Source organism: Tachyglossus aculeatus, chromosome 14, assembly GCF_015852505.1.
Source record: "Tachyglossus aculeatus isolate mTacAcu1 chromosome 14, mTacAcu1.pri, whole genome shotgun sequence".
NCBI classification, from domain to species: domain Eukaryota; kingdom Metazoa; phylum Chordata; class Mammalia; order Monotremata; family Tachyglossidae; genus Tachyglossus; species Tachyglossus aculeatus.
In genome coordinates this window covers 27,460,008-27,483,026 of record NC_052079.1, presented here as the reverse complement: position 1 = coordinate 27,483,026, position 23,019 = coordinate 27,460,008, and the positions used below count along the sequence as shown (strand labels likewise).

General features: G+C 41.4%; 1 protein-coding gene across 2 annotated transcripts in view; it reads right to left on the bottom strand.

Moving 5' to 3' along the window:
- The window catches only part of NAV3 (neuron navigator 3), a 783,489-nt gene that overhangs the window by 9,933 nt on the left and 750,537 nt on the right, over positions 1 to 23,019 (bottom strand). For both annotated transcript variants that reach the window (XM_038756254.1, XM_038756255.1), the window contains 5 exons: positions 22,455 to 22,690; positions 10,519 to 10,673; positions 9,800 to 9,871; positions 8,458 to 8,654; positions 7,361 to 7,479 (listed from right to left, as the gene is read on the bottom strand). In XM_038756254.1, coding sequence (XP_038612182.1) covers positions 7,361 to 7,479; positions 8,458 to 8,654; positions 9,800 to 9,871; positions 10,519 to 10,673; positions 22,455 to 22,690 — 779 coding nt within the window. The remainder of the gene's footprint in view (positions 1 to 7,360; positions 7,480 to 8,457; positions 8,655 to 9,799; positions 9,872 to 10,518; positions 10,674 to 22,454; positions 22,691 to 23,019) is intronic.

Here is a 23,019-nt window from a genome sequence, read left to right as displayed (position 1 = left end):
TAAGTACGATTGATGATGATGATGATTTTTGCATAACGCCATCTTGGCTGTGCTCACGGGAAGACCTGGATATGTTTTTTTTTTAAAATGGTATCTGTTAAGAGCTTACTACGTGTCAAGCACTGTACTAACCTTTAGAGTAGATACAATCTAATCAGGCTGGGCAAAGTCCATGTCCCAAATGGGGCTCACAGTCTTTATCCCCATTTTACAGATGAGGTAACTGAGGCATAGGGAAGCAAACTGACTTGTCCAAGGTCACGCAGCAAGACAAGTGGCAGATTCGGGATTAGAATCCAGGTCCTTCTGAGGTCCAGGCCCTTGCTCTAATCACTAGGTGAAGCTGCTTCTCAACACCCAGAATAACCAGAAGGGAGTGGGTAAGTTCTAAGGACTCTTAGAAGGCAATTAAGAGTTGCCACACTGGGTACTGCCTTGTGTAAATGGTCACTACGTTTCCTGGTAGCTTGGAGGAGAAGAAAATGCTGGATACACTTGGATCTTTGGCATGTTTTTTTTTCCCCGAGGGCATGTTATGGTGCCAGGGGAGGAGGAATAATTAGAGTTCCTAAACACCTGCCTTGGAACATGAGGGTACTTTTTGATTCCAGCAAGTGAAATCATTTATCTCAGCGTAAAACGCACACACGCATACACACACACACTCTCTCTCTCCCTCTCTCACACACACATACACATGCACTCACTCTCTTAAGCAAGGAATTAACTTTAGAAAGCAAGGCTTGCTAATACATAATGCGGAACATTTGGGGAAGAAGACAGACACTCTAAGGAAGCTGTTTTAAAGACAGACCAGGCACTGGTAATAAATTCAATTTAAATCTCATTAATTTTAGCCAGCTTGCCAATGAGGAGATAACAGAGAATAGTCTAGGGTTTAGGAAGCTCTATCAGATGAAAAACAGATGTTTCCAAACCTCTTGCAAATGCACCTGAAAAAAAGATTAACTTGGCTTCTTTCGCTGTCATTCCACTTAATGAGTTGAATTTTCTCTGAGAATAGGAGACTTCACTAGGAACTAGTCTTTCATGCTATTTTTTTTTAAATGGAATTTGTTAAGTGCTTACTATGAGCCAGTGACTGTACAAAGTGCAGGGGTAGATACAAGATATTAGGGTTGGACACGGTCTCTGTTCCACATAGGAACCCCATTTTATAGGTGAGGTAACTGATGGACAGACCATTTAAGAGACTTCCCCAAGCTCACATGGTAGCCAAGTTGGAGACACTGCACTTAGTCACTCCCTTGGTGACCTCATTCGCTCCTACGGCTTCAACTATCATCTCTACGCTGATGACACCCAAATCTACATCTCTGCCCCTGCTCTCTCCCCTTCCCTCCAGGCTCGCATCTCCTCCTGCCTTCAGGACATCTCCATCTGGATGTCTGCTCGCCACCTAAAACTCAACATGTCCAAGACTGAACTCCTTGTCTTCCCTCCCAAACCCTGCCCTCTCCCTGACTTTCCCATCACTGTTGACAGCACTACCATCCTTCCCGTCTCACAAGCCCGCAAACTTGGTGTCATCCTCGACTCTGCTCTCTCATTCACCCCTCTCATCCAATCCGTCACCAAAACCTGCCAGTCTCACCTCTGCAACATTGCCAAGATCTGCCCTTTCCTCTCCATCAAAACCGCTACCCTGCTCATTCAAGCTCTCATCTTATCCCGTCTAGATTACTGTATCAGCCTCCTCTCCGATCCCCCATCCTCCTGTCTCTCCCCATTACAATCCATACTTCACGCCGCTGCCCGGATTGTCTTTGTCCAGAAACGCTCTGGGCATGTTACTCCCCTCCTCAAAAATCTCCAGTGGCTACCAATCAACCTACACATCAGTCAAAAACTCGTCACCCTCGGCTTCAAGGCTCTCCATCACCTCGCCCCCTCCTACCTCACTTCCCTTCTCTCCTTCTACAACCCAGCCCGCACCCTCTGCTCCTCTGCCGCTAATCTCCTCACCGTGCCTCGTTCTCGCCTGTCCCGCCGTCGACCCCTGGCCCACGTCATCCCCTTGGCCTGGAATGCCCTCCCTCTGCACATCCACCAAGCTAGCTCCCTTCCTCCTTTCAAGGCCCTACTGAGAGCTCACCTCCTCCAGGAGGCCTTCCCAGACTGAGCTCCCTCCTTCCTCTCTCCCTCCTCCCCCTCCCCATCCCCCCCGCCTTACCTCCTTCCCCTCCACACAGCACCTGTATATATGTATGTACATATTTATTACTCTATTTGTACATATTTATTGTATTTATTTTATTTTGTTAATATGTTTTGTTTTGTTCTCTGTCTCCCCCTTCTAGACTGTGAGCCCACTGTTGGGTAGGGACCGTCTCTATAAGTTGCCAACTTGTACTTCCCAAGTGCTTAATACAGTGCTCTGCACACAGTAAGCGCTCAATAAATATGATTGAATGAATGAATGAATGAATACCATAACAATAAAATGGCAGAGATGAGATTAGAACTCAGAACCTCTGACTCCAAATCCCATGCTCTTTCCACTAAGCCATCCTGCTTCTCACTTCAGATTGACTTCCTAGCTATCAATTAATCAATTAATGGTATTTATTGAGTGCTTACTGTGTACAGAGCACTATATCAAGCACTTATAAGTTCATTCATTCAATCATATTTATTGAGTACTTACTATGTGCAGAGCACTGTACTAAGATTTTGGAAAGAACAATTCATCAACAAAGAGACACTATCCCTGTCCACAATGGGCTTCACTGTGGGCAGGAAATGTGTCTACCAACCCTGCTAAATTTACTCTCCTAAGTGCTTAATAAGTGCTCTGCACACTGTTAAGTGCTCAATAAATACTACTGACTGATTGGAAAAGTACAATACAACAGAGTTGGGAGACATGATCCCTGCCCTCAAGGAGTTTATAGGTTTTGACAGCCACAAGGTGCCATGCAGTGCCATTTATTATTATTATTATCATCATTATTATTATTATGGTTTTGTTAAGTGCTTACTCTGTGCCAGGAACTGTACTAAGCACTAGAGTAGATACAAGCAAATCAGGGCTCATGGTCTTATACCCCATTTCATAGATGAGGCACAGAGAAGTGAAGTGTCTTGCTAAAGTCACACAGCAGAAAAGCGCTATCACAAAATAACCCAGAAGACGCTGCTTCAGTAGCTTCTGCGGTCTGCACTAGCTATCTAAACCAGCTATACCTACTACTATTATCATTATTGTTGTTTTTATCGTCAGTATTATTATCAATTTAATTTATTAAGTGCTTACTAGTGTCAAGCACTGCCCTAAGCGCTACCCAAGTCAATCGGTTTGGACACAATCCCTGCTCCTATTATACAAATAGGAGAAGTAGGGAGCCGACTGGGAAGGGATAGTCCTACGCTATGGGATCTGAGAACAGGTTTCAGCTTCTGCCATTAAGCTGCACATATATACATATCTGTAATTTATTTATATTAATATCTATCTCCCCCTCTAGATTCTAAACTCACTGTGGGCAAGAAACGTGTCTGCTTGTTGTACTGTGCAACGATGCTTAGTACAGTGCTCTGCACACAGTAAGCACTCAATAAATATGACTGACTGGCTGACTGTATGTAGGTATATTAATGTCTGTCTCCTCTTCTGGACTGTAAGCTTCTTGTGGGCAGGGATGCAACTGGTTATTGTTATAGTGTACTCTCCCAAGCACTTAGCACAGTGCTCTGCACCAGTAAGCATTCAGTAAATATGACTAAATGAATGAATGACAGCACTGCAGACGGTGCTTCAGGAGCAACTAGTGGCCTGGCCTGACCCAATCTAGCCTTTGATTTAGCAGCCCCAGAGCCTAGTGCATTATGTGATGTGGAATTTATGAGCTTAGTGTCGTAAAGCCGGATCCAATGTTGTAAACTTGAAAATATTTAGGGCATAAATTCAGAGATACTGTCCATGCCACTTGTCATAACTCTGACAGTAGTAAGTTGAGGATTGTATGCACCATTTTTCAAAGATTCCAGGTCAGGTTTTTCACCTGGAGCAAGGTCAGCTAAGCATTACTATTCAGACTGAAAAAAATAGCAGAATGGTTATATTGAGAATAGTGGCAGACTTATGAATCCTAAAGAGAGTGCTTGAAGAATGAACACTTTAATGCTATTTGGGGGTCAGATAAAAAGGCCAATCAACTCAGCACTCACTCTTATCTTAGGAACACTGCATGAGAGTTTAGCTCTTTGTCAGCCGACCTAATGATTAGGAAGGCGCTATCTTAATTAAGAACCTTAACTGCTCTCTCTAATCTCTAACTTGCCTTCTAGTAACCAGTCATTCATCTTCCAATCGTGGATTGCATCAAACCCAATTGAAACTAGAGACAGTTTTGTCCTGCACAATTGTCTGGGATACCAAACTCCATTTGCTTGGCATCTTCTGTGTACCTTTTTTGTTTTTGTTGTTTGTATTTGGTAAGCACTTACTATGTGCCAGGCACTGTAATAAGTGCTGGGGCATATACAAGCTAATTGGGTTGGATGCAGTTCATATCCAACATGGGGCTCAAAGTCTTATTCCCCATTTTACAGGAACAGAGAAGTAAAGTGACTTGCCCAAAGTCATACAGCATGTAAGTGGCAGAGCCAGAATTGGAATCCAGGTCCTTCTGACTCCGAGGCTCATGCTCTATCCAGGAGGATGCTGCTTCTCAAGCTTTGCTGTGAAATTTGTTGAACTGCAGTTCTGGCTTGGCCTCATCCACATCCTTTATGATTCTGTAGATGTACCTTCTCAGCCTTTTTCTTTCCACATAAATTCACATTAATGTTTGTCTCCCCCTCTAGACTGTAAGCTTATGATGAACAGGGAACATGTCTGCTAATTCTGTTTCATTATACCCTCCCAAGCGCTTAGTACAGTGCTCTGCACATAATAAGCACTCGATAAATACGATCGATTGATTGAGTCCAGACCTTCCAGAGCTTAGAATGGTGCTTGGCACGTAGTAAATGCTTAACAAATACCATCATTATTATTACTATTGTAGTCTGGAAAGAGTCATGGTTCAGAGGTAGACTCCAGAAATTGGAAAACAGCAGGTAGATGAAAAAAATCCAAATAAGGGCAAGGGTGTTATTTGAGAAAGTATAAGTAACGTTAAAGATGTTCACTGTGATCTCAAGATAAATCACAAATGTATGCAGTGGCATTTGGAGATAGGAATTTAAAAATACATCTTTCCTTCAACTATTTTATTTTAGGAACTGTCTTCGAGGAGCCCCTAACACTTTCTTGTCTTCTATTTTTTTGAACAACCAAGAACATTTCATTTACAAGGATACTTTAGCATTCTGTTTTTCAAGTGTCTCATAGATAAAGGGACTCTATTTCCAGATTGTAAAGAGGCATAGGTTATGATTTCTAATTGATGGGGCCAAAAATAATAGGAAAAGACAGGGAGGAAAACAGCAAGGCACACAAGAGTGAGGGAATTTAGAAAGAGATGAGTGTGAGAGGGAGGGAGAAAGAGAGACACAAAGAGAGAAAGAAAGATACACAGAGGGAGAGATGAATGGGAATTTCACACACATACACACACACACACACACACAAACATAGCCATACACACTCATCAATCAATCAATTGTATTTATTGAGCGCTTACTGTGTGCAGAGCACTGTACTAAGTGCTTGGGAAGTACAAGTTGGCGACATATAGAGACAGTCCCTACGCAACAGTGGGCTCACAGTCTGGAAGGGGGAGACAGAGAACAAAACTAAACATATTAACAAAATAAAATAAATAGAATAGATATGTACAAGGAAGATAAATAGAGTAATAAATGTGTACAAACATATATACATATATACAGATGAGGAAGTTGGTTTTGTCCCACAGTTGTGTTCTCCCAAAACCCCGTGATAGGGAACACTAAAGCCAGCACTTAGAACAGTGCTTCGCACATAGTAAGCACTTAACAAATGCCATCATTATTATTGTTACTATTAAGGAGTATTTAATGATGTCCCTCACTGCTTGCACACATATTTTTGCACAATCCCATTCTGTAGCACCACTCATCACACACACACACACACACACACACACACACTCATCACCCACACACACCCACACACACCTACATGCATGCCCACAGAAAATCATAGTGCTTGAAAGTTAAGACTTTCATACCATCATCACTTCTGTAGTGGCTTAAGTGGCCCTCCTGGAGGTTTCATACTCCCTGGAGGTTTCGTCTTTTTTTCTCTGGCTCAGTTTTGTTCACGCTAAACTTACCAGGAAATGGGATATAGCTACAGGTATAACCTGTAATGACTGAGCCCCCTTTCCCAGACTGAGCCCCCTTTTTCCTCTCCTCCCCATCCTCCCACCCTACCTACTTCCCCTCCCCACAGCACTTGTATATATGTTTGTACAGATTTATTACTCTATTTATTTTACTTGTGTATATTTACTATTCTATTTATTTTGTTAATGATGTGCATCTAGCTTTACTTCTATTTATTCTGATGACTTGACACCTGTCCACATGTTTTGTCTTGTTGTCTGTCTCCCCCTTCTAGACTGTAAGCCCGTTGTTGGGTAGGGACCGTCTCTATATGTTGCCAACTTGTACTTCCCAAGTGCTTAGTACAGTGCTCTGCACACAGTAAGTGCACAATAAATATGACTGAATGAATGAAAGAATGAAAAGGACAGGGGGAGAGGAGGAAGAGGAGGATAAAGCAAAATGAAATGATAAAAAGGAGGGTAGATAGTATCACCTGACTCTTTTCCACATCCCTATTGTGACACTTTGTAACGGAGCTGTCCCCAATGCCACTGCCACAAACTGTCACAACTGACAACAGAGCATAAGGGAGTCTCAATGGCCAGTTTTCAAGTGGACTAATACGATGTGGCTGATGGCTTCAATTAAAGGCCAAATAGTCTACAGTCTATAATATTCCATCAACTTTCACAAAATGTGTTGTCAGAAATGACCACTTTGTTCCTAGATTTGCTGTAAAGTTCTGGTGAGAGTTCATTCATTCATTCAGTTATATTTATTGAGCGTTTAGTGTGTGCAGAGCCCTTTACTGACTGCTTGTACAATATAACAGTAAATACAATACAGCAATAAACCTTCCTGAGGGTTGCCTTCAGGAAGTTAAAAGCAGAGGCTTTGGGAACTGAGCCCGTAGTGTGTGTCTTGCCATCGAAACCAGGATGCCTAACAGGTGTAAGCATATGGAATTACTATCAAATAAAGACCCAAAATATCCATAGGTGTACCTGAAGCACAAATTAATTAAACTGACTTTTTTTTTCCCCATTATCACTAAGGAAGGAAACATCAAATGATTTCATACCTGAAGGCCCTCTCTCACTGCCTCCAGAAGATATGGTATCAAAGAATAGTTCCAGAGATCAGTGAACCATACTCTAGAGCCATCTACATCCATTGGGCAAGGAAGGAAAAGGCGGGGACCTAAGGAAAGAGAAAACATATTGATTAGCTATTGCAACAGCATTAAAGAAACAACAACCCGATTCATTTTGATGAAGTGAACAAGGTAGATGAAGGTTGACTAAATAATTTGAGAACATGTTTTATAGTATTTTCATAATCATTTTTTAATTTGAGTTCATCTTTCCAAGTTGCTTCATCCTCTAAATCACCCTCTTGGGTATGTGAAAACTTGAAAAAAATTAACTTGGTAAATGTAGCCTTAAGAATTTTAGCATTAAAATTGAAGATGGACTCAAAGTGAGTACCCATATCTGATGGGAAGCCACACTAGATTCATGTATAAGGTAAACTAGGGAATCTGAACATGGAAAAGGTAAAACAATAATAATAATAATAATAATGATAATAATGGTATCTGTTCAGTTCTTACTAAATGTCAAGCACAGTTCTAAGCGCTAGGGCAAATACAAGATAATCGGGTTAGATGCAGGCCCTCTACCACATGGAGCTCACAGAGTAAATGAGAGGGAGAGGGATTTAATCCCCATTTTACAGATAACTGAGGCACAGAGAAGTTAAGTGACTTGCCCGAGATCTTGCAGCAGACAAGTGGTGATGCATAATTTAATGATGTTAAAAAAGGGATGCAAACCTGTACTGGAACACAAATTCAAGAAAAAAGTAACCCTCAAAAGGCTTGCTTGAATGAATAGCTCACTTAATTGTTTTCATAAAATGTTCAAATACAGCACAGTTATCTGTGATAACTGAATGTAGTTTCTGGTTTAAGGAAAAACCCTCAAAAGTGAGGTCTTCTTTGGCAAAGGCTTCTGAACCCAGCAGAAGCTAAGAAGTACACAAGAAGCCAATATGGATGTTCTCAACCTTGCAAAAAAAAAATTGGCTTTGATTCTTATTTTCTTCCATGCAGTCTGCCCATCCTTACCAAGCACACCCAGTTCTTTGAGAAAGACAAATCATATTTCTCATACTCACCAATGGTCACATCCGAAGAACTGTGAGTTTCTAAAAAGCTGTTGAGGTGATGCCACGTTTTAGGAATCCAGTCTATAATTTTGATGAGGTCAGTATTGCGAATATTCCTTTCTAGCTCAGTCTCAATCAGTTTCCTTCGCAGATATCGACCCAGAAAACCTTTCACTGGTTCTGTGTGATTAGCACATAGGACCCACCTATACAGAGGAAGAATCACTGTCAGATTATGCTTATAAATCAAAAACCAGACAAAATGACACTACTACTAGTAATAATGGTATTTGTTAAGTTCTTACTATGTGTCAAGCACTGCTGTAAGTGCTTGGGTAGATACAAGCTTATCAGGTTGGGCACAGTCCCTGTCCCGCAACGGGCTCCCAGTTCATTCATTCATTCATTCAATCGTATTTATTGAGCACTTACGGTGTGCAGAGCACTGTACTAAGCACTTGGGAAGTACAAGTTGGCAACATATAGAGACAGTCCCTACACAACAACGGGCTCACAGTTTTATACCCAATTCAACAGATGAGGTAACTGAAGCAAAGAGAAGTGAAGTGATTTGCCCAAGGTCTCACAGCAGATCATTCATTCATTCAATCATATTTACTGAGTGCTTACTGTGTGCAGAGCACTGTACTAAGCGCTTGGGAAGTACAAGTTGGCAACATATAGAGACAGTCCCTACCCAACAGCGGGTGACAAGTGGCGAGCCGGGACTAGAACTCAGGTCCTTCTGACTTCTGACTCAGGTCTTCTAGAATGTGAGCCCGCTGTTCAGTTGTATAGGTTGCCAACTTGTACTTCCCAAGCGCTTAGTACAGTGCTCTGCACACAGTAAGCGCTCAATAAATACGATTGAATGAATGAATGAATAACTCCCAGGCCTACGCTCTGTCGGCTACAACATGCTGCTTCCCTGATGCATTTCTCTTTGAAATGAAAAGTACACAATCATTTGCCCAATTAAACTAAAAGTCAATTTACAATAATTAAAGCAAAAAAAGAATGGATGCAAAAATGGGAAATTCAGGGCCACTGATGTCTGAACCACAGGAAGCTCACACGCGATAGGGCTGCATAGGGAATACATGAACTCAGTATTTCATGAGCAGTGTAGCAACTAGAGCACTCTTGCATTCTTCAGGGACTTTCACAGAGAGCTTATAAGCAATAAAAAAGCCCAAACAAATGCACACTTTCAAAGGTTACAGGGAAAATGTCTCAAACAGCATCTGTTAGAGGGAGAGTTTCAGGAGAAAGAAATGAGAATTTCACACCAAAATTTACCCTATGAGGATGTGACCATTTCCAGAAGAAAAAAAAAAGTAATAATCTTTACCTGAAGTTGTGATGCAGCTCTAGATTTGGCGATGATGACACGCCTTGGTTCATTGTTCCAATAATATAGGGGCTGAAAAAAAATGTTGAGATAAATACAATTGAAGAAAATCATTGAAACAAATGAGCAACACAAAGCCATTTTTAGAAGGACATACCCTGCATATTTTTCCAAATAAAATAAAAGACAAAAGTAACTGCTATATTTTCAGTATTTCTAGTTGTTTGACCTCTAGAGGACCACAATCTATTTGGGCAAATGGCCCAGGAAGAACAGAATATTTTGATGAGTTCTATCTTCAGTGTCAGAATCAAAATGAATTGATAGCAGCTTTGCCATTCCCTGTTCATGGCCATTTCTGCGTTCGTACACTTAGAAAGGTTTTTCCTCAGGTCTATTTTAGCTTTTAATTTGATCCATTGTACACTACACCATCTGTTTTTGGTCATTCCCCAGAGGTGAAGAATGCCTGTTTCCGCTGGCATCGCCCATAGCTCCATGACTTGCCAACCAGGGCATCCTTCGGTTGCCTCGGGATTGAGAATATTGAATTTTACACTGGCATTGTGAGGCTACTGAAGTAATGCCAGGTCTACATTGAACTGAACAATGGTAAAAGACGTAGGGGCCATTCATCATGTTCACCGTTCAACTACAATAAGAATCTGTATTATTTTGACTGTAAGGCAAGGCTGAGAAAATGTTAACACTTCACATACCATTTGTTGTATTTACAGTTGAGAAAACCGTTGAAGATGTCACTCAAAGAGCCGACATGATGGAGATTATCTAGAATTATTACAACAGGGATGTCTGCACCATTATTGTCAGCACTGCACTGTTCAGCAAGATTAGCTAAATACTGCTGCAGTTCCTTAAAGAAATATGAAGTCAAGTTAAACAATTGCTAGAAAATGTAAACTCATACACCATATAGTATCTTGAATACTGAATTATATTTTAGCCAAATCAAGCACATTTCATTTAAATCACACAATAAGGAGGCATTGTGGTTTTATGGAAAAAGCGCACGCCTGGAACTCAGAAGAACTAGGTTCTAATCCCAGCTAAGTCACTTGTCTGTCGTGTGACCTTGGTCAAGTCATTTAATTTCTCTGTGCTTCAGCTATCTCATCTGTAAAATGGTGAATAAGACTGTGAGCCCCATGGGAGCTATGGACTCTGTCCAACCCCAATGCTTAATGCGGTGCATGGCACATAGTAAGCATTTAACAATTGTTGTAACCCCCCAACCCCAAAACACACACACACACACACACACACACACACACACACACACACACAAAGATATACCGTGAATGAGTCTACCAGCATTTTTTTGTGGTATTTGTTAAGCACTATGTGCCAGGCACAGTCCTAAATTCTTGGGTAGATACAAGGTAATCAGGTCCTGCAGTGCACTCACAGTCTTAATCCCCATTTTACAGATGAGGTAACTGAGGCTCAGAGAAGTTAAATGATTTGCCCAAGGTCACACAGCAGACAGGTGTCAGAGCTGGGAATAGTACACAGATCGTTCTGATTCCCAGGCTCCAAGGCCTGCGCTCTATCCACTTCTCACTTTTAGCAAATTGAATCATTCTTTCATTAAAATTGATGTAGCAAGGAAGTGCTTCTGGTGATGATTTATTGACCGGGAAAATGAATATCCCTTAAAAGAGCGGGTGATTAACTTAAATTTCACTAGCGGAATCAGATCCTCCATAATCTCAAATTCACAGCAGCAGCAAATTAATTCAGTAATTATTGTCCTTATTTTACCTGGGGATGGGAAGTTAAATGCTGAGGGTACTATTTAGCGAAGAGTTGTAGTTAAGACTCCTGGTTCCAAGTCAATTGATCTTACTGTGTGCCCGGAACTTTCTTGACTCTCCTATTCTATCTCAAGTATTTAATTGCATTCTCACAGCTGCTTAGAATGCTTAGCTAGAACTGGACAGATTTTTCTGCCTAGAAGGAGTGAAAATGAAGAGTTGCCCAACTCAGCATGGCTCAGTGGAAAAAGCATGGGCTTTGGAGTCAGAGGTCATGGGTTCAAATCCCAGTTCTGCTAATTGTCAGCTGTGTGACTTTGGGCAAGTCACTTAACTTCTCTGTGCCTCAGTTACCTCATCTGTAAAAAATGGGGATTAAGACTGTAAGCCCCTCATGGGACAACCTGGTCACCTTGTAACCTCCCCAGTGCTTAGAAAAGTGCTTTGCACATAGGAAGTGCTTAATAAATACCATTATTATTGTTAGTATTAACCACCTGTGTCCTGTATATACTGCATTTCATCTAGTGTAGAGTTATGTGAATCACCAAATTGCAAAATGAGAGAGGGGAAAGAAATAGTAAAATGGGTTAAGGGTTGATAGTTAACTTTTCCGCATGTAACTGTTACTGTACGCAGGCAAGATCACTGCCATGGCTATACAATTTTCCTGATTGCCTGTTCTCTCATTAGATAATAACTTCACTTAGATTCACCCAAATAATTAAAATCTTTTCACATTTCTGTAAACTATTGAGCATTTTGAGATATGTGCACACACACACATAGAATATATGTATTTTACACTGCCATCACAGAACAATTAGTCAAAGTTTCAACTTATAATTTACAACTGTTAAATACAATCTCTCGTAACACCTGTATTTCATTAAACTAAAAAGACTTTGCTGAATAAAGGTGATCAATCAATCAATAAATCCATCAATTGTATTTACTGAGCACTTGCTGAGTGCAGGGCACTATATTAAGCATTTGGGAAAATGTGATGTAATAGAGTTAGGAGACATATTCTGAGTCCACAAGGAACTTACAGCCCTTAGGAGGAGACAGACATTAAAATAAATTACTGACTTGCACACAAGTTCTGTGGGTTAGATGAATATTAAGGGCTCAAAGAATAGAGATCTAAGAGTCTAGGCAATGCAGACGGGAGAGGTCAGAAACCAAAATAGTTCCTTACCATCAACATAAATCCTATTTACTCATACAATTACTCCACTTCTTTGCATATTTGTTGTAACTTTAAAACTGGGAAGATTGGAAGCTAACAACCAGGATATAGTGGTCAGTACAGTGCTCTGCCCAAAGTAAATGCCTAATAAATATTATTAATACTAATTATGTCCAACAATTAAGGAGAGAAGAAAAAAGAAAGAAAAAAAGGAGGAGTAAGACAGCAGTTTAGACAGCATCTTATTTCTAATTCACTTTGTGTGGCATAAAATGGTGCACAATAAATTAGCTCCCTTTTCTGTGCCTTTGTTACTGGCTCTTGGAATGAACGAACACCTACACCCTCTCGTATTGTCTCCTCTTCTGCGAGCCTACAAAGGTATCACTGCTGATGATTTCGTGGTACAACAAAATACTCTTTTTCTTTCTCCTTCAGAAATAGGGGGCTGGGCATTTAAGAAGTGGAGGTAACTATGTGACTAAATATGGTAGTCCTTAGACATTTGCAATAGTGGGGTAGAAATTTCAGGCGGGAGGCGAAATTGCACTACAGACTTCAGGCTGACTGACAATGGTGGTATTTCTTCAAGATATATGGATGACTGAGATTGATGGAGGAAATTATGGATCTCAGGGAAAAGCATCTGTGGGATTAGTTGGAGTCAGGTCCCCAGTCCTCTGTTGGCAGAAATACTGAATCCCGTGATAGAATTCAGAATGATTTTAGGGCTGTTGTGCCCCTGATGCCCCTGTTCATAGCTGACAAACCCAAAGTGTCTTTTCTGATCTCTTCCCCCAAGCAGTTTCTACTGATCACCTGCTCTTTACTAAATACCCCGATCTTCTGGAATAATTATATGAAATGCCATGGAGCTTCTGTGTTGCTTCTCTGTGCTGCTTGCAGTCACAAATATTCCAGCTGGCTTATTTGGTGCAAGATTTGGGGAATGGGAGGAGGGACAGAATAGAAAGTGCAGAAGTGCCAGAAACACAAAAAAAAAAAATAGTTATTTTTCTCTTGATGGCCCATTGTTTGAATCTTCTGAGCCAGTGAAGTGTGTTTTGGCTTTGTCTCCTGGGTACTGGATCATGTAAAGCACCTCTGAAATTACCCAGCTCAGTCTGAATGTTCTCAGGGTAAGAGTCTTCATTTCATACACCATTCACATGTTACCCAAGTGATTCCATGCAGTCAATGCCTATCCTTAACACCGAAAAGCCCTCAAAATGGAATAAAGATGTTTTCATTGTTTGGAAAATTCCACGCATTGGCAGTGAACCCCATGCTTTGTGTCCAACAACTCTGCTAACACAGTCATATCTTATAAACAAACAGAAAACAACAAACATTTGCTAGTTGGTGAAAGGCTTTCCTTTGGCAGGATGTTTTGGGTTCTCTTTGTACTGATCCCTCTGTGGTTTAACAAGGGTTTCTTCCCAACACAGTCTCCCAGCATCATTAGTTCTGTTCAAACACTCTTGGCAATGACTTATTTTTCATTATATTGCAATAACAGAAGCTTTCCCTGGTCAAATAATGTAGCACAAATCCATCTCTTCTGAGGATGGAGGAGGCAAAGTCTTTTGAAATATTTTGCTGAAAAAACTCGACAAACTTGCCAAATAAAAATGTTGCTGAATTCCTTCCTATGAAACACTCTATGAATTAAATTTCAAAAATAAAAAAAGTGATGAAGAAAAATGGGAAAATGCTATTGTTTATTTTTTTAAATAATACATTTAAATGTATATTCACAAGCAGATTTTAAATGATATACCATATAACTGCTCACTATTACTGTAATTAGAAGATATGATACTTTTTGACCTGCTCCTTCCCCTAACTTCCACAGCTAGGCTTACTGAATCAATTATCCAATAGGATTTTAATTTTTGAGCACTTGTTTTTTGCCAAACGCTTGACTACGACTCTGTCTAAAATTATCTGTGCATTTATTTTCCAGTGCTTTAGTACAGGGTATTTTACATAACAAATACCATTACTTTTATGACTACTATTACTATTGAGAAGCAGTCTGGCTTAATGGAAAAAGCCCGGGCTTGGGAGTCAGAGGTCATGGGTTCTAATCCCAGCTCTGCCACTTGTCAGCTATGTGACTTCGGGCAAGTCACAACTTCTCTTTGCCTCAGTTGCCTCATCTGTAAAATGGAGACTGTGAGCCCCATGTGGGACAACCTGATTACCATGTACCTACCCCAGCACTCAGAACAGTGCTTGGCACATAATAAGCACTTAACAAATACCATCAATATTATTACTACTACTGCTTATTATTACTATTACTACTATCCACTTAGGAGTGCATAACAGGGTTAACAGGCATACTCCCTGCCCTCAAGGTATCTGCAATCTAATGGTAGAGACGGAAAATAAAATAATTTAAACTGAGTAATCAATCAATCGATTTTATTGATTGAATGCTTATTGCGTATAGTAACTGTACTAATCCCTGCTTTGAAGGAGTTTACAATCAATTGGGAGAGACAGACATTCAAATACATTACAGTTAGGAAATGTGGCAGAGTATAAGGCTCAATCAATAAATTAATCAATATTCTCTATCGAGAGCTTAACTGTGTGCAGAGTGCTGTAATAAGCACTTGGAAGAGTACAATAAAAGAGAGCTGGTAGACACGTTCCTTCCCCTTGACGAGGTTGCAATCTAAATGGGCTAACATTTGCTCCCACGGCTTCAGCTATCATCTCTACACTGATGACACCCAAATCTACATCTTGACCCCTGTTCTCTCTCCCTCCCTCCAGGCTCGTATCTCCTTCTGCCGTCAGGACATCTCCATCTATATGTCTTCCCGCCATCTAAAACACAGCATGTCCAAGACTGAGCTCCTTATCTTCCCTCCCAAACCCTGTCCTCTTCCTGACTTTCCTGTCACTGTAGATGGCACTACCATCCTTCCCGTCTCACAAGCCCGCAACCTTGGTGTCATCCTTGACTCCGCTCTCTCCTTCACCCCACACATTCAATCTTTCACCAAAACCTGCCAGTCTCACCTCCACAACATCACCAAGATCCACCCTTTCCTTTCCATCCAAACCGCTACCATGCTGGTTCATATCTCTCATCCTATCCTGACTGGATTACTGCATCAGGCTCCTTTCTGATCTCCCATCCTCCTGTCTCTCCCTGCTTCAGTCTATACTTATCTCTGCTGGACGGATTATCTCTGAAACACTCTGGGAATGTCACTCCCCTCCTCAAAAATCTCCAGTGGTTGCTTATCAACCTTCGAATCAAGCAAAAACTCCTCATTCTTGGCTTCAAAGCTATCCACCACCTTGCCCCCTCCTACCTCACCTCCCTTCTCTCCTTCTACAGCCTAGCCCACACACTTTGCTCCTCTGCCACTAACCTCCTCACTGTACCTCATTCTCGCGTGTCCCTCCATCAACCCCTGGCCCACGTCCTTCCCCTGGCCTGGAATGCCCTCCCTCCACACATCCGCCAAACTAGCTCTCTTCCTCCCTTCAAACCCCTACTGAGAGCTCTCCTTCTCCAAAAGGCCTTCCCAGACTGAGCCCCCCTCCTTTTTCCTCTCCTCCTCCTCCTCCTCCCCTCCCCATCATCCCCCTTTGCTCTATCCCGTCCCCTCCCCACAGCACTTGTGTATAGTTGTACATATTTATTACTCCATTTATTTTATTAATGATGTGCATATAGCTATAATTCTATTTATTCTGATGGTATTGACACCTGTCTACTTGTTTTGTTGGTTGTCTGTCTCCTCCTTCTAGACTGTGAGCCCATTGCTGGGTAGAGACTGTCTCTATAGGTTGCCAATTTGTACTTTCCAAGTGCTTAGTACAGTGTTTTCCACACAGTAAGCACTTAAGACCCACTATTACTACTCTAAAGCATGTGAGAGAACAGCGGTGTCAGCTGCCTAGGAGGGCAGGTTGAAATATTCTGTTCCACGAACACAGATGCACCCTTAACCCTTACCAGCATGGTAGCAGTTTGGATGGAGAAGAAGGGAAGCATTATACAGACAGAATGATTGAACTATTAGGATTTGATTACAGACTGGATATATAGTTCAAAAGAGAGAGGTGAATTGAGGATAATGCCACAGCTATGGACTTGTCAAACAGGAGGATTTTTTGTTGTCGTTGTTTGTAATGGTATTTGTTAAGCGCTTACTGCATGCCAAGCACTGTATTATCGCGGGGGTAGATACAAGTTGATCAGGTTGAACACAGTCCATGTCCCACGTGGGGCTCACGGTATCAATTAATCCCCATTTTACAGATGAGGCAACTGAGGCACAGAGAAGTGAAGTGACTTGCCCAAGGTCACATGTCAGAGAGGTGGAGGATCTAGGATTAGAACACAGGTCCTTCTGACTCCCAAGCACAGGCTCTATCCCTAGGCCCCACTGCTTCTCTGGTGCTATCTAATAGTGATGGGAAATCTGTGGGGAGATTTGGGTGGGAAGGTATATTTTTGGAGCATGTTAAGTTTGAGGGGTCGACAGGACACCTGCATAGAGATGTCCTGAGGGCAAAACGCAAGATTGTAAAGAAGAAGAGAGGTCAGAGCTGGAGAGGTAGATTGGGGAGTTATCTGGGTAGAGATAGTAGTTGAATCAGTGGCAGGGCATGAGTTTTCCAAGGAAATGGGTGCAGAAGGCAAATAGAAGGGGACCCAAAACTGAAACTTGTGGGGCTCCCACAGTTAGGGGGTGGGAGGCAGAAGAGGAGTGCATGAAAGGGACCAAGAATGAGCACTCACAGAGCTAGGAGGAGAACCAGGACTGGACAATGTCAGCGAACCCAAGGTTGGATAATATTTGCGGAAGAAGAGGGTGTTTCACAAGTGCCAAAGGCAGGTGAGAGGTTGAGGAAGATTAGGATGGAGGAGAGTTGGTTAGATGTAGAAAGAAGGAAATCTTTGGTAACAATAGAGGGCAGCGTCCATGGAGTGAAGCGGGCCAAAGCCAGATAATAATAATAATAATAAAATGATGGTATTTGTTAAGTGCTTACTATGTGCAAAGCACTGTTCTAAGCGCTAGAGGATACAAGGTGATCAGGTTGTCCCACATGGGGCTCACAATCTTAATCCCCATTTTACAGATGAGATAACAGACACAGAGAAGTTAAGTGACTTGCCCAAAGTCACACAGCTGACAAGTGGTGGAGCCGGAATTAGAACCCATGACCTCTGACTCCCAAGCCTGGGCTCTTTCCACTAATCAATCAATCGTATTTATTGAGTGCTTACTGTGTGCAGAGCACTGTACTAAGTGCTTGAGCACTGTACTAAGTGCTTGTAAGCCACACTAAGCCACACTGCTTTAGTGGTCAGGGTCAAGGAAGGAATTGGAGAAGCGGAAGTGGAGGCAGCAGGTGTAAACATCTCAATTTTTTTTGATGGCATTTATTAAGTGCTTACAATGTGCAAAGCACTGTTCTAAGCACTGTGAAGGTTACAAGGATATCAGGTTGTCCCACGGGGGGCTAACAGTCTTAATCCCCATTTTACAGATGAGGGAACTGAGGCACAGAGAAGTGAAGTGACTTGCCCAAAGTCACACAGCTGGTAGTTGGCGGAGTTGGCATTTGAACCCATGACCTCTGACTTCAAAGCCTGTGCTCTTTTCCACTGAGCCACGCTGCTTCTCTGAGGAGTTTGGAGAGGAAAGGTATAGAAGGGGCATTCTGTGAGCTTTCCAAGGGAGGTAAATGGCATGATCAGTATATTAAAAGATTGAGCTGAGTGTGTTGAATCCTGAGGAGGTTACTTTGGGCAGTGTGGAGAGCATTAGCTGGAAAGAAGTGTGAGAAAAGCGCTCTTTTTTATGGTATTTGTTAAATGCTTACTACGTGCCAGGCACTGTACTAAGAGCAGGGCCAGATACAAGTCCATCAATTTGGACACAGTCCCTGTCCCACATGGGGCTCACAGTCTTAATCCCCATTTTAAAAGATGAGGTAGCTGAGGCACAGAGAAGTGAAGTGATTTGCCCAAGGTCACAGAGCAGACAAGCGGTGGAGCTGGGATTAGAACCCAGGACCCGCCGACTCCTGAGCCTGTGCTCTTTCCACTATGAATGAGTGAACAGTTGTGAGAGTTGAGGCCAATGCTTAAGTTTGCTTTGGCTTGCTCTGACATTTGTTCATATAAGAGAGAATAAGAATTCAGTGTAGGCTTGGGAGGAGTGGAGTTATATAATTCACTAAAATCTGAATGTTACCAAGCAGAACCCTGTGACAGTATTTTTAACTTATGTTCTGGTTTAGCCAGAAGAATCCTGGATTTTTTTTTTGATGGGGGGGGGAGGGGTTGAAAAGGGAGAGTGGGAGTTTCAACCAAGGAGAACTCTTCAATATTATTTCCAAATAAGGGAATTCTGTTAAGAAATACCAGCATTAAAATGCACTAATGCTATTGTGAAAGAATGCTGAAAAAAATGTTATAACAGGGGATTCCTTAAGTTACAGCAGTACTGAGGAGTTTATATACTCAAAGTGATGCCTTTGTAGGATCCCAAATATCAAGAATCCTAGGACATAATAGCGGTAGTATGGACCACTGAAGTCAGTGCATTATGCTATACTATACTACACTATACAAAGTGCCTGGGAAAATACAATGCAAAATTTACATTCAAATAGAAGAGACAGAAAAAAATATTTTCAATTACAGTACTCAAAACGAACAACTGACCATTCAAACAAACAATATTAATTACAGTGGTGGTTTAATTTATCTTTTTTTTAAATTTAGGACTATTAGTTATGCCTTCTGATTCACTCCCTTTATTCACCACCACCCCCCACCCCGTACCAGCCCCACAGCACTTATGTACATGTATGTAATTTTATGTCTCTCCCTATAGACTGCAAGCTCATTGTTGACAGGGGATGTGTCTGTTAAATTGTACTTTCCCAAGCACTAGTACAATGCTCTGCACACAGTAAGCATTCAATAAATATGTTCAACTGACTGACTAACAATGAATGAATGGTTATGGTTCTTCTAGTTGAAGGAAAGGAAGAGCTACCGGATTAAAGGAACTTAATCCACTCAACAGTTTCCTAAATAATTACGATGGTGATCAAAATAGCCCTTAACATTCTATCTGAAAAGATCCCAGAGTTTCCAGTCAGGAGTTACAATTCCTAAAATGGCAGAGTTCAGGCCTGTTAGATCTTTAAAGCCTGACTGATCCCAAACCAATCCCAAAAGGGATTTGCCACCAAATCTCACTTAAAGTGCCATTCTACGAATACTACTGCTGCTATGTTCTGTCCTCTAATTAGCTTTTTTTCTAGATTGCAAGCTCCATATGGACAGGGGACATTACCAAATCTGTTATACTGTACTCTCCCATGTATTTAGTATGGTGCTCTGTGCAGAGTAAGCACTCATTTTTTTTGTCATATTTGATAAGCACTTACTATGTGTCCAACCCTCTTCTAGGTGCTGGGGTAGGTAAACGTTAATTAGGTCAGACGCAATTCAGCTATTTAATTCCCATTTTACAGGTGAGGAAACTGGGGCACAGAGGAGGACTTGACCAAGGGCAGACAGCAAGCAATAGGATTAGAACCCAGGCCCCCGTCTCCAAGACCCGTGTTCTTTCAACTATGCCACAGTTCCCCGATTGATTGCTTGATTTTGCTTACTTCTAGATAGAATGTTAAGGATTGTTTTGATCCTAAACTGATATCTGGTAGAAGCTGAGTGAAGCACAGTAATGATCCATTCCCTGCCAGATAACATTCCCTGCCACACTAAGCTAGTCTAGAGTGTGCATAATATACATATACCTAAAATTTACCCTCTAATTGTTGCTCCTTGCACAATGATATAATATAATCTTTGCATGTGTTCCTTTTGCTTGTCTCCCATCAGATTGGCTGTTCTTCCAAGTTATGACCTAGACTTCCTTCCCTTCAATTAGTCAATCCCTCAAAGGAATTCAGTGCACACAATGCACAAAACACTGTGTTAAACACTGGGGAAGATACAAAATTATCACAATTCACATACTATCCATCACAATCTAAAGCATAGGCTAAAAACACAGAACCCTCCATTAATTCATTCCTTCAAACATATTGATTGAGCACTTACTGTGTACAGAACACTGTACTAAGCACTTGGGAGAGTACAACAGTAAACAGACACATTCTTAGAGCACACAATAGGCACTCAATATATATTACTGATTGATTAGATTCTAGTCAACAAGCAAATAGGTTAACATGAAATCTTTTGAACATTTCCTGGAGGGGACAATACTCCCAGACCAAACAATTTCAGGCTATTCAGTTCTTGGTGAGAATCGGCCACGACCATTCCAGAATGCTGCATTTCAGTGGTGTCAACCCACCCTCCAGCCTAGAGGGATATGGGCTATGGGCTAGGGTGCTGGCTGACCAACTGAGGCAGGCCTGGATTTTAGGACACATCTTCCAGAGGTCTCAGGCTAGATGGGGTCGGGGGCACTTCTTCCCTTCCCCCAGAGTCCTTAGCCCACAAGGGGGTCAAAATCTAAGGGTGGGGGACGGGGGGGCTGTGACACCAAAAGGAAACAATAACAATCACTATTGGCCTAGAACATTCCTGGGAGTCAGACGACTGGGGTCCATAACTTGTCTGCTGTGTGACCTTGGGTTAGTCACTTAACTTCTCTGTGCCTCGGTTACCTTATCTGTAAAATGAGGATTAAAGCTATGAGCCCCATATGGGATATATATTGTGTCCAACCTGATTATCTTGTACCTACCCCAGGGCTCAATACATTGTCTGGCACATAGTAAGCACTTAGCGAATATCAGAAAAACAAATAAAACAATCATACTGTGTCCAACCTTGTACCAAATATCATTACTATAATTATTATTATTATCATTATTTCAAAACTAAGTAAAAAATATTAAGAAGTATCCACAGGAACATTCTGAACATTCATTCATTCAATCGCATTTATTGAGGGCATACTGTGTGCAGAATACTGTACTAAGTGCTTGGAAAGTACAATTCAGCAACAGAGACAATCCCTTCCCTATAACGGGCTCACTGTTAGAACATGGTCCTTAATATGTGCATACTCCAATTCCTGAAGAGCTCACAAAAAATAAAGATAAAAAAATAAAGCGCTGTGGAAATATCCCCACCCTTCTTAATATTTTTAATCTGGGGCAAAAGATAGAAGGGGACTTTCCCCAGGGATTAGAAAAGTGGTCTACAGAGAGTGAAGCTCAATAAATCTCACGAGTGATGATAATGGTGACTATGAAGGAGATCCAACAATCTCCCAGGTGCTTAGTTCAGTGCTTTGCACATAGTAAGTAGTCAATAAATACAATTGATTGATTGACTGATGGCTCGATCCTGCTAGGCTAAAGACTTAATGTGGGCAGGAAATGTGTCTGCCAACTCTGTTGTACTGTTCTCTCCCAAGCACTTAGTACAGTACTCCACACAAGGTAAGCACCAATAATTACCACTGGTCGATTGATTAAGACTTTTTCTACAATTTAATAATGCAATGGAAGATGGGTGTGTACAGCAAAATGATTTCTTTTATTAATAAATGAAAAGGCTCATGAATTATCAGTCATCAAAAAAACTTCACAGAAAAGAGTTCCTTTAAGAAATACATTCTAATGCATATCAATTTTGTCCACTTACCTTACTTGACTTGTGGTCCACATTAAAAATGGCGATTGCATCCTCTGTTTTTTTTCGGCCTGCCTTGGTTATTACGTATTCAGCAAGTTTGTTAGCTAAGTACGTTTTTCCCGTGCCACTGGGTCCCGACAGAATTATTCGGTGATGTTCCATCAGCAAATTAAAGTACCTCTGGGTGATTGGTTTAGGAATCAGTGTATCAAAAACAAAACTGTCCAAACTGTTTTCTTCCACCCCTGAGAAATGAAATGAAAAGGATGACTTGTCTCCATCTGCACTGTTCTGATGCTCATTGTAAAGCAGAGGTTAAACATGTTATTTATTATCCAACGATCTCAGCTACTTCAACCCGTTTGAGCTGTGTATTGTGACATAAGCTCTTTTTAATGATTACTAGAGAAAGTAGTACATAATTATTTGGTTCCCTGGGGTTTTGCTTAAAGGTGCTGGGGTTCTATCCAAAAGTCCCAATGCTCTATCCAAAAGACCAGAGCACTGTTCTACCAACAGGTCCTAATGCTCAATTCCACAGACTCCAGTGCTCTCCCTACAGATCCCAGTGCTC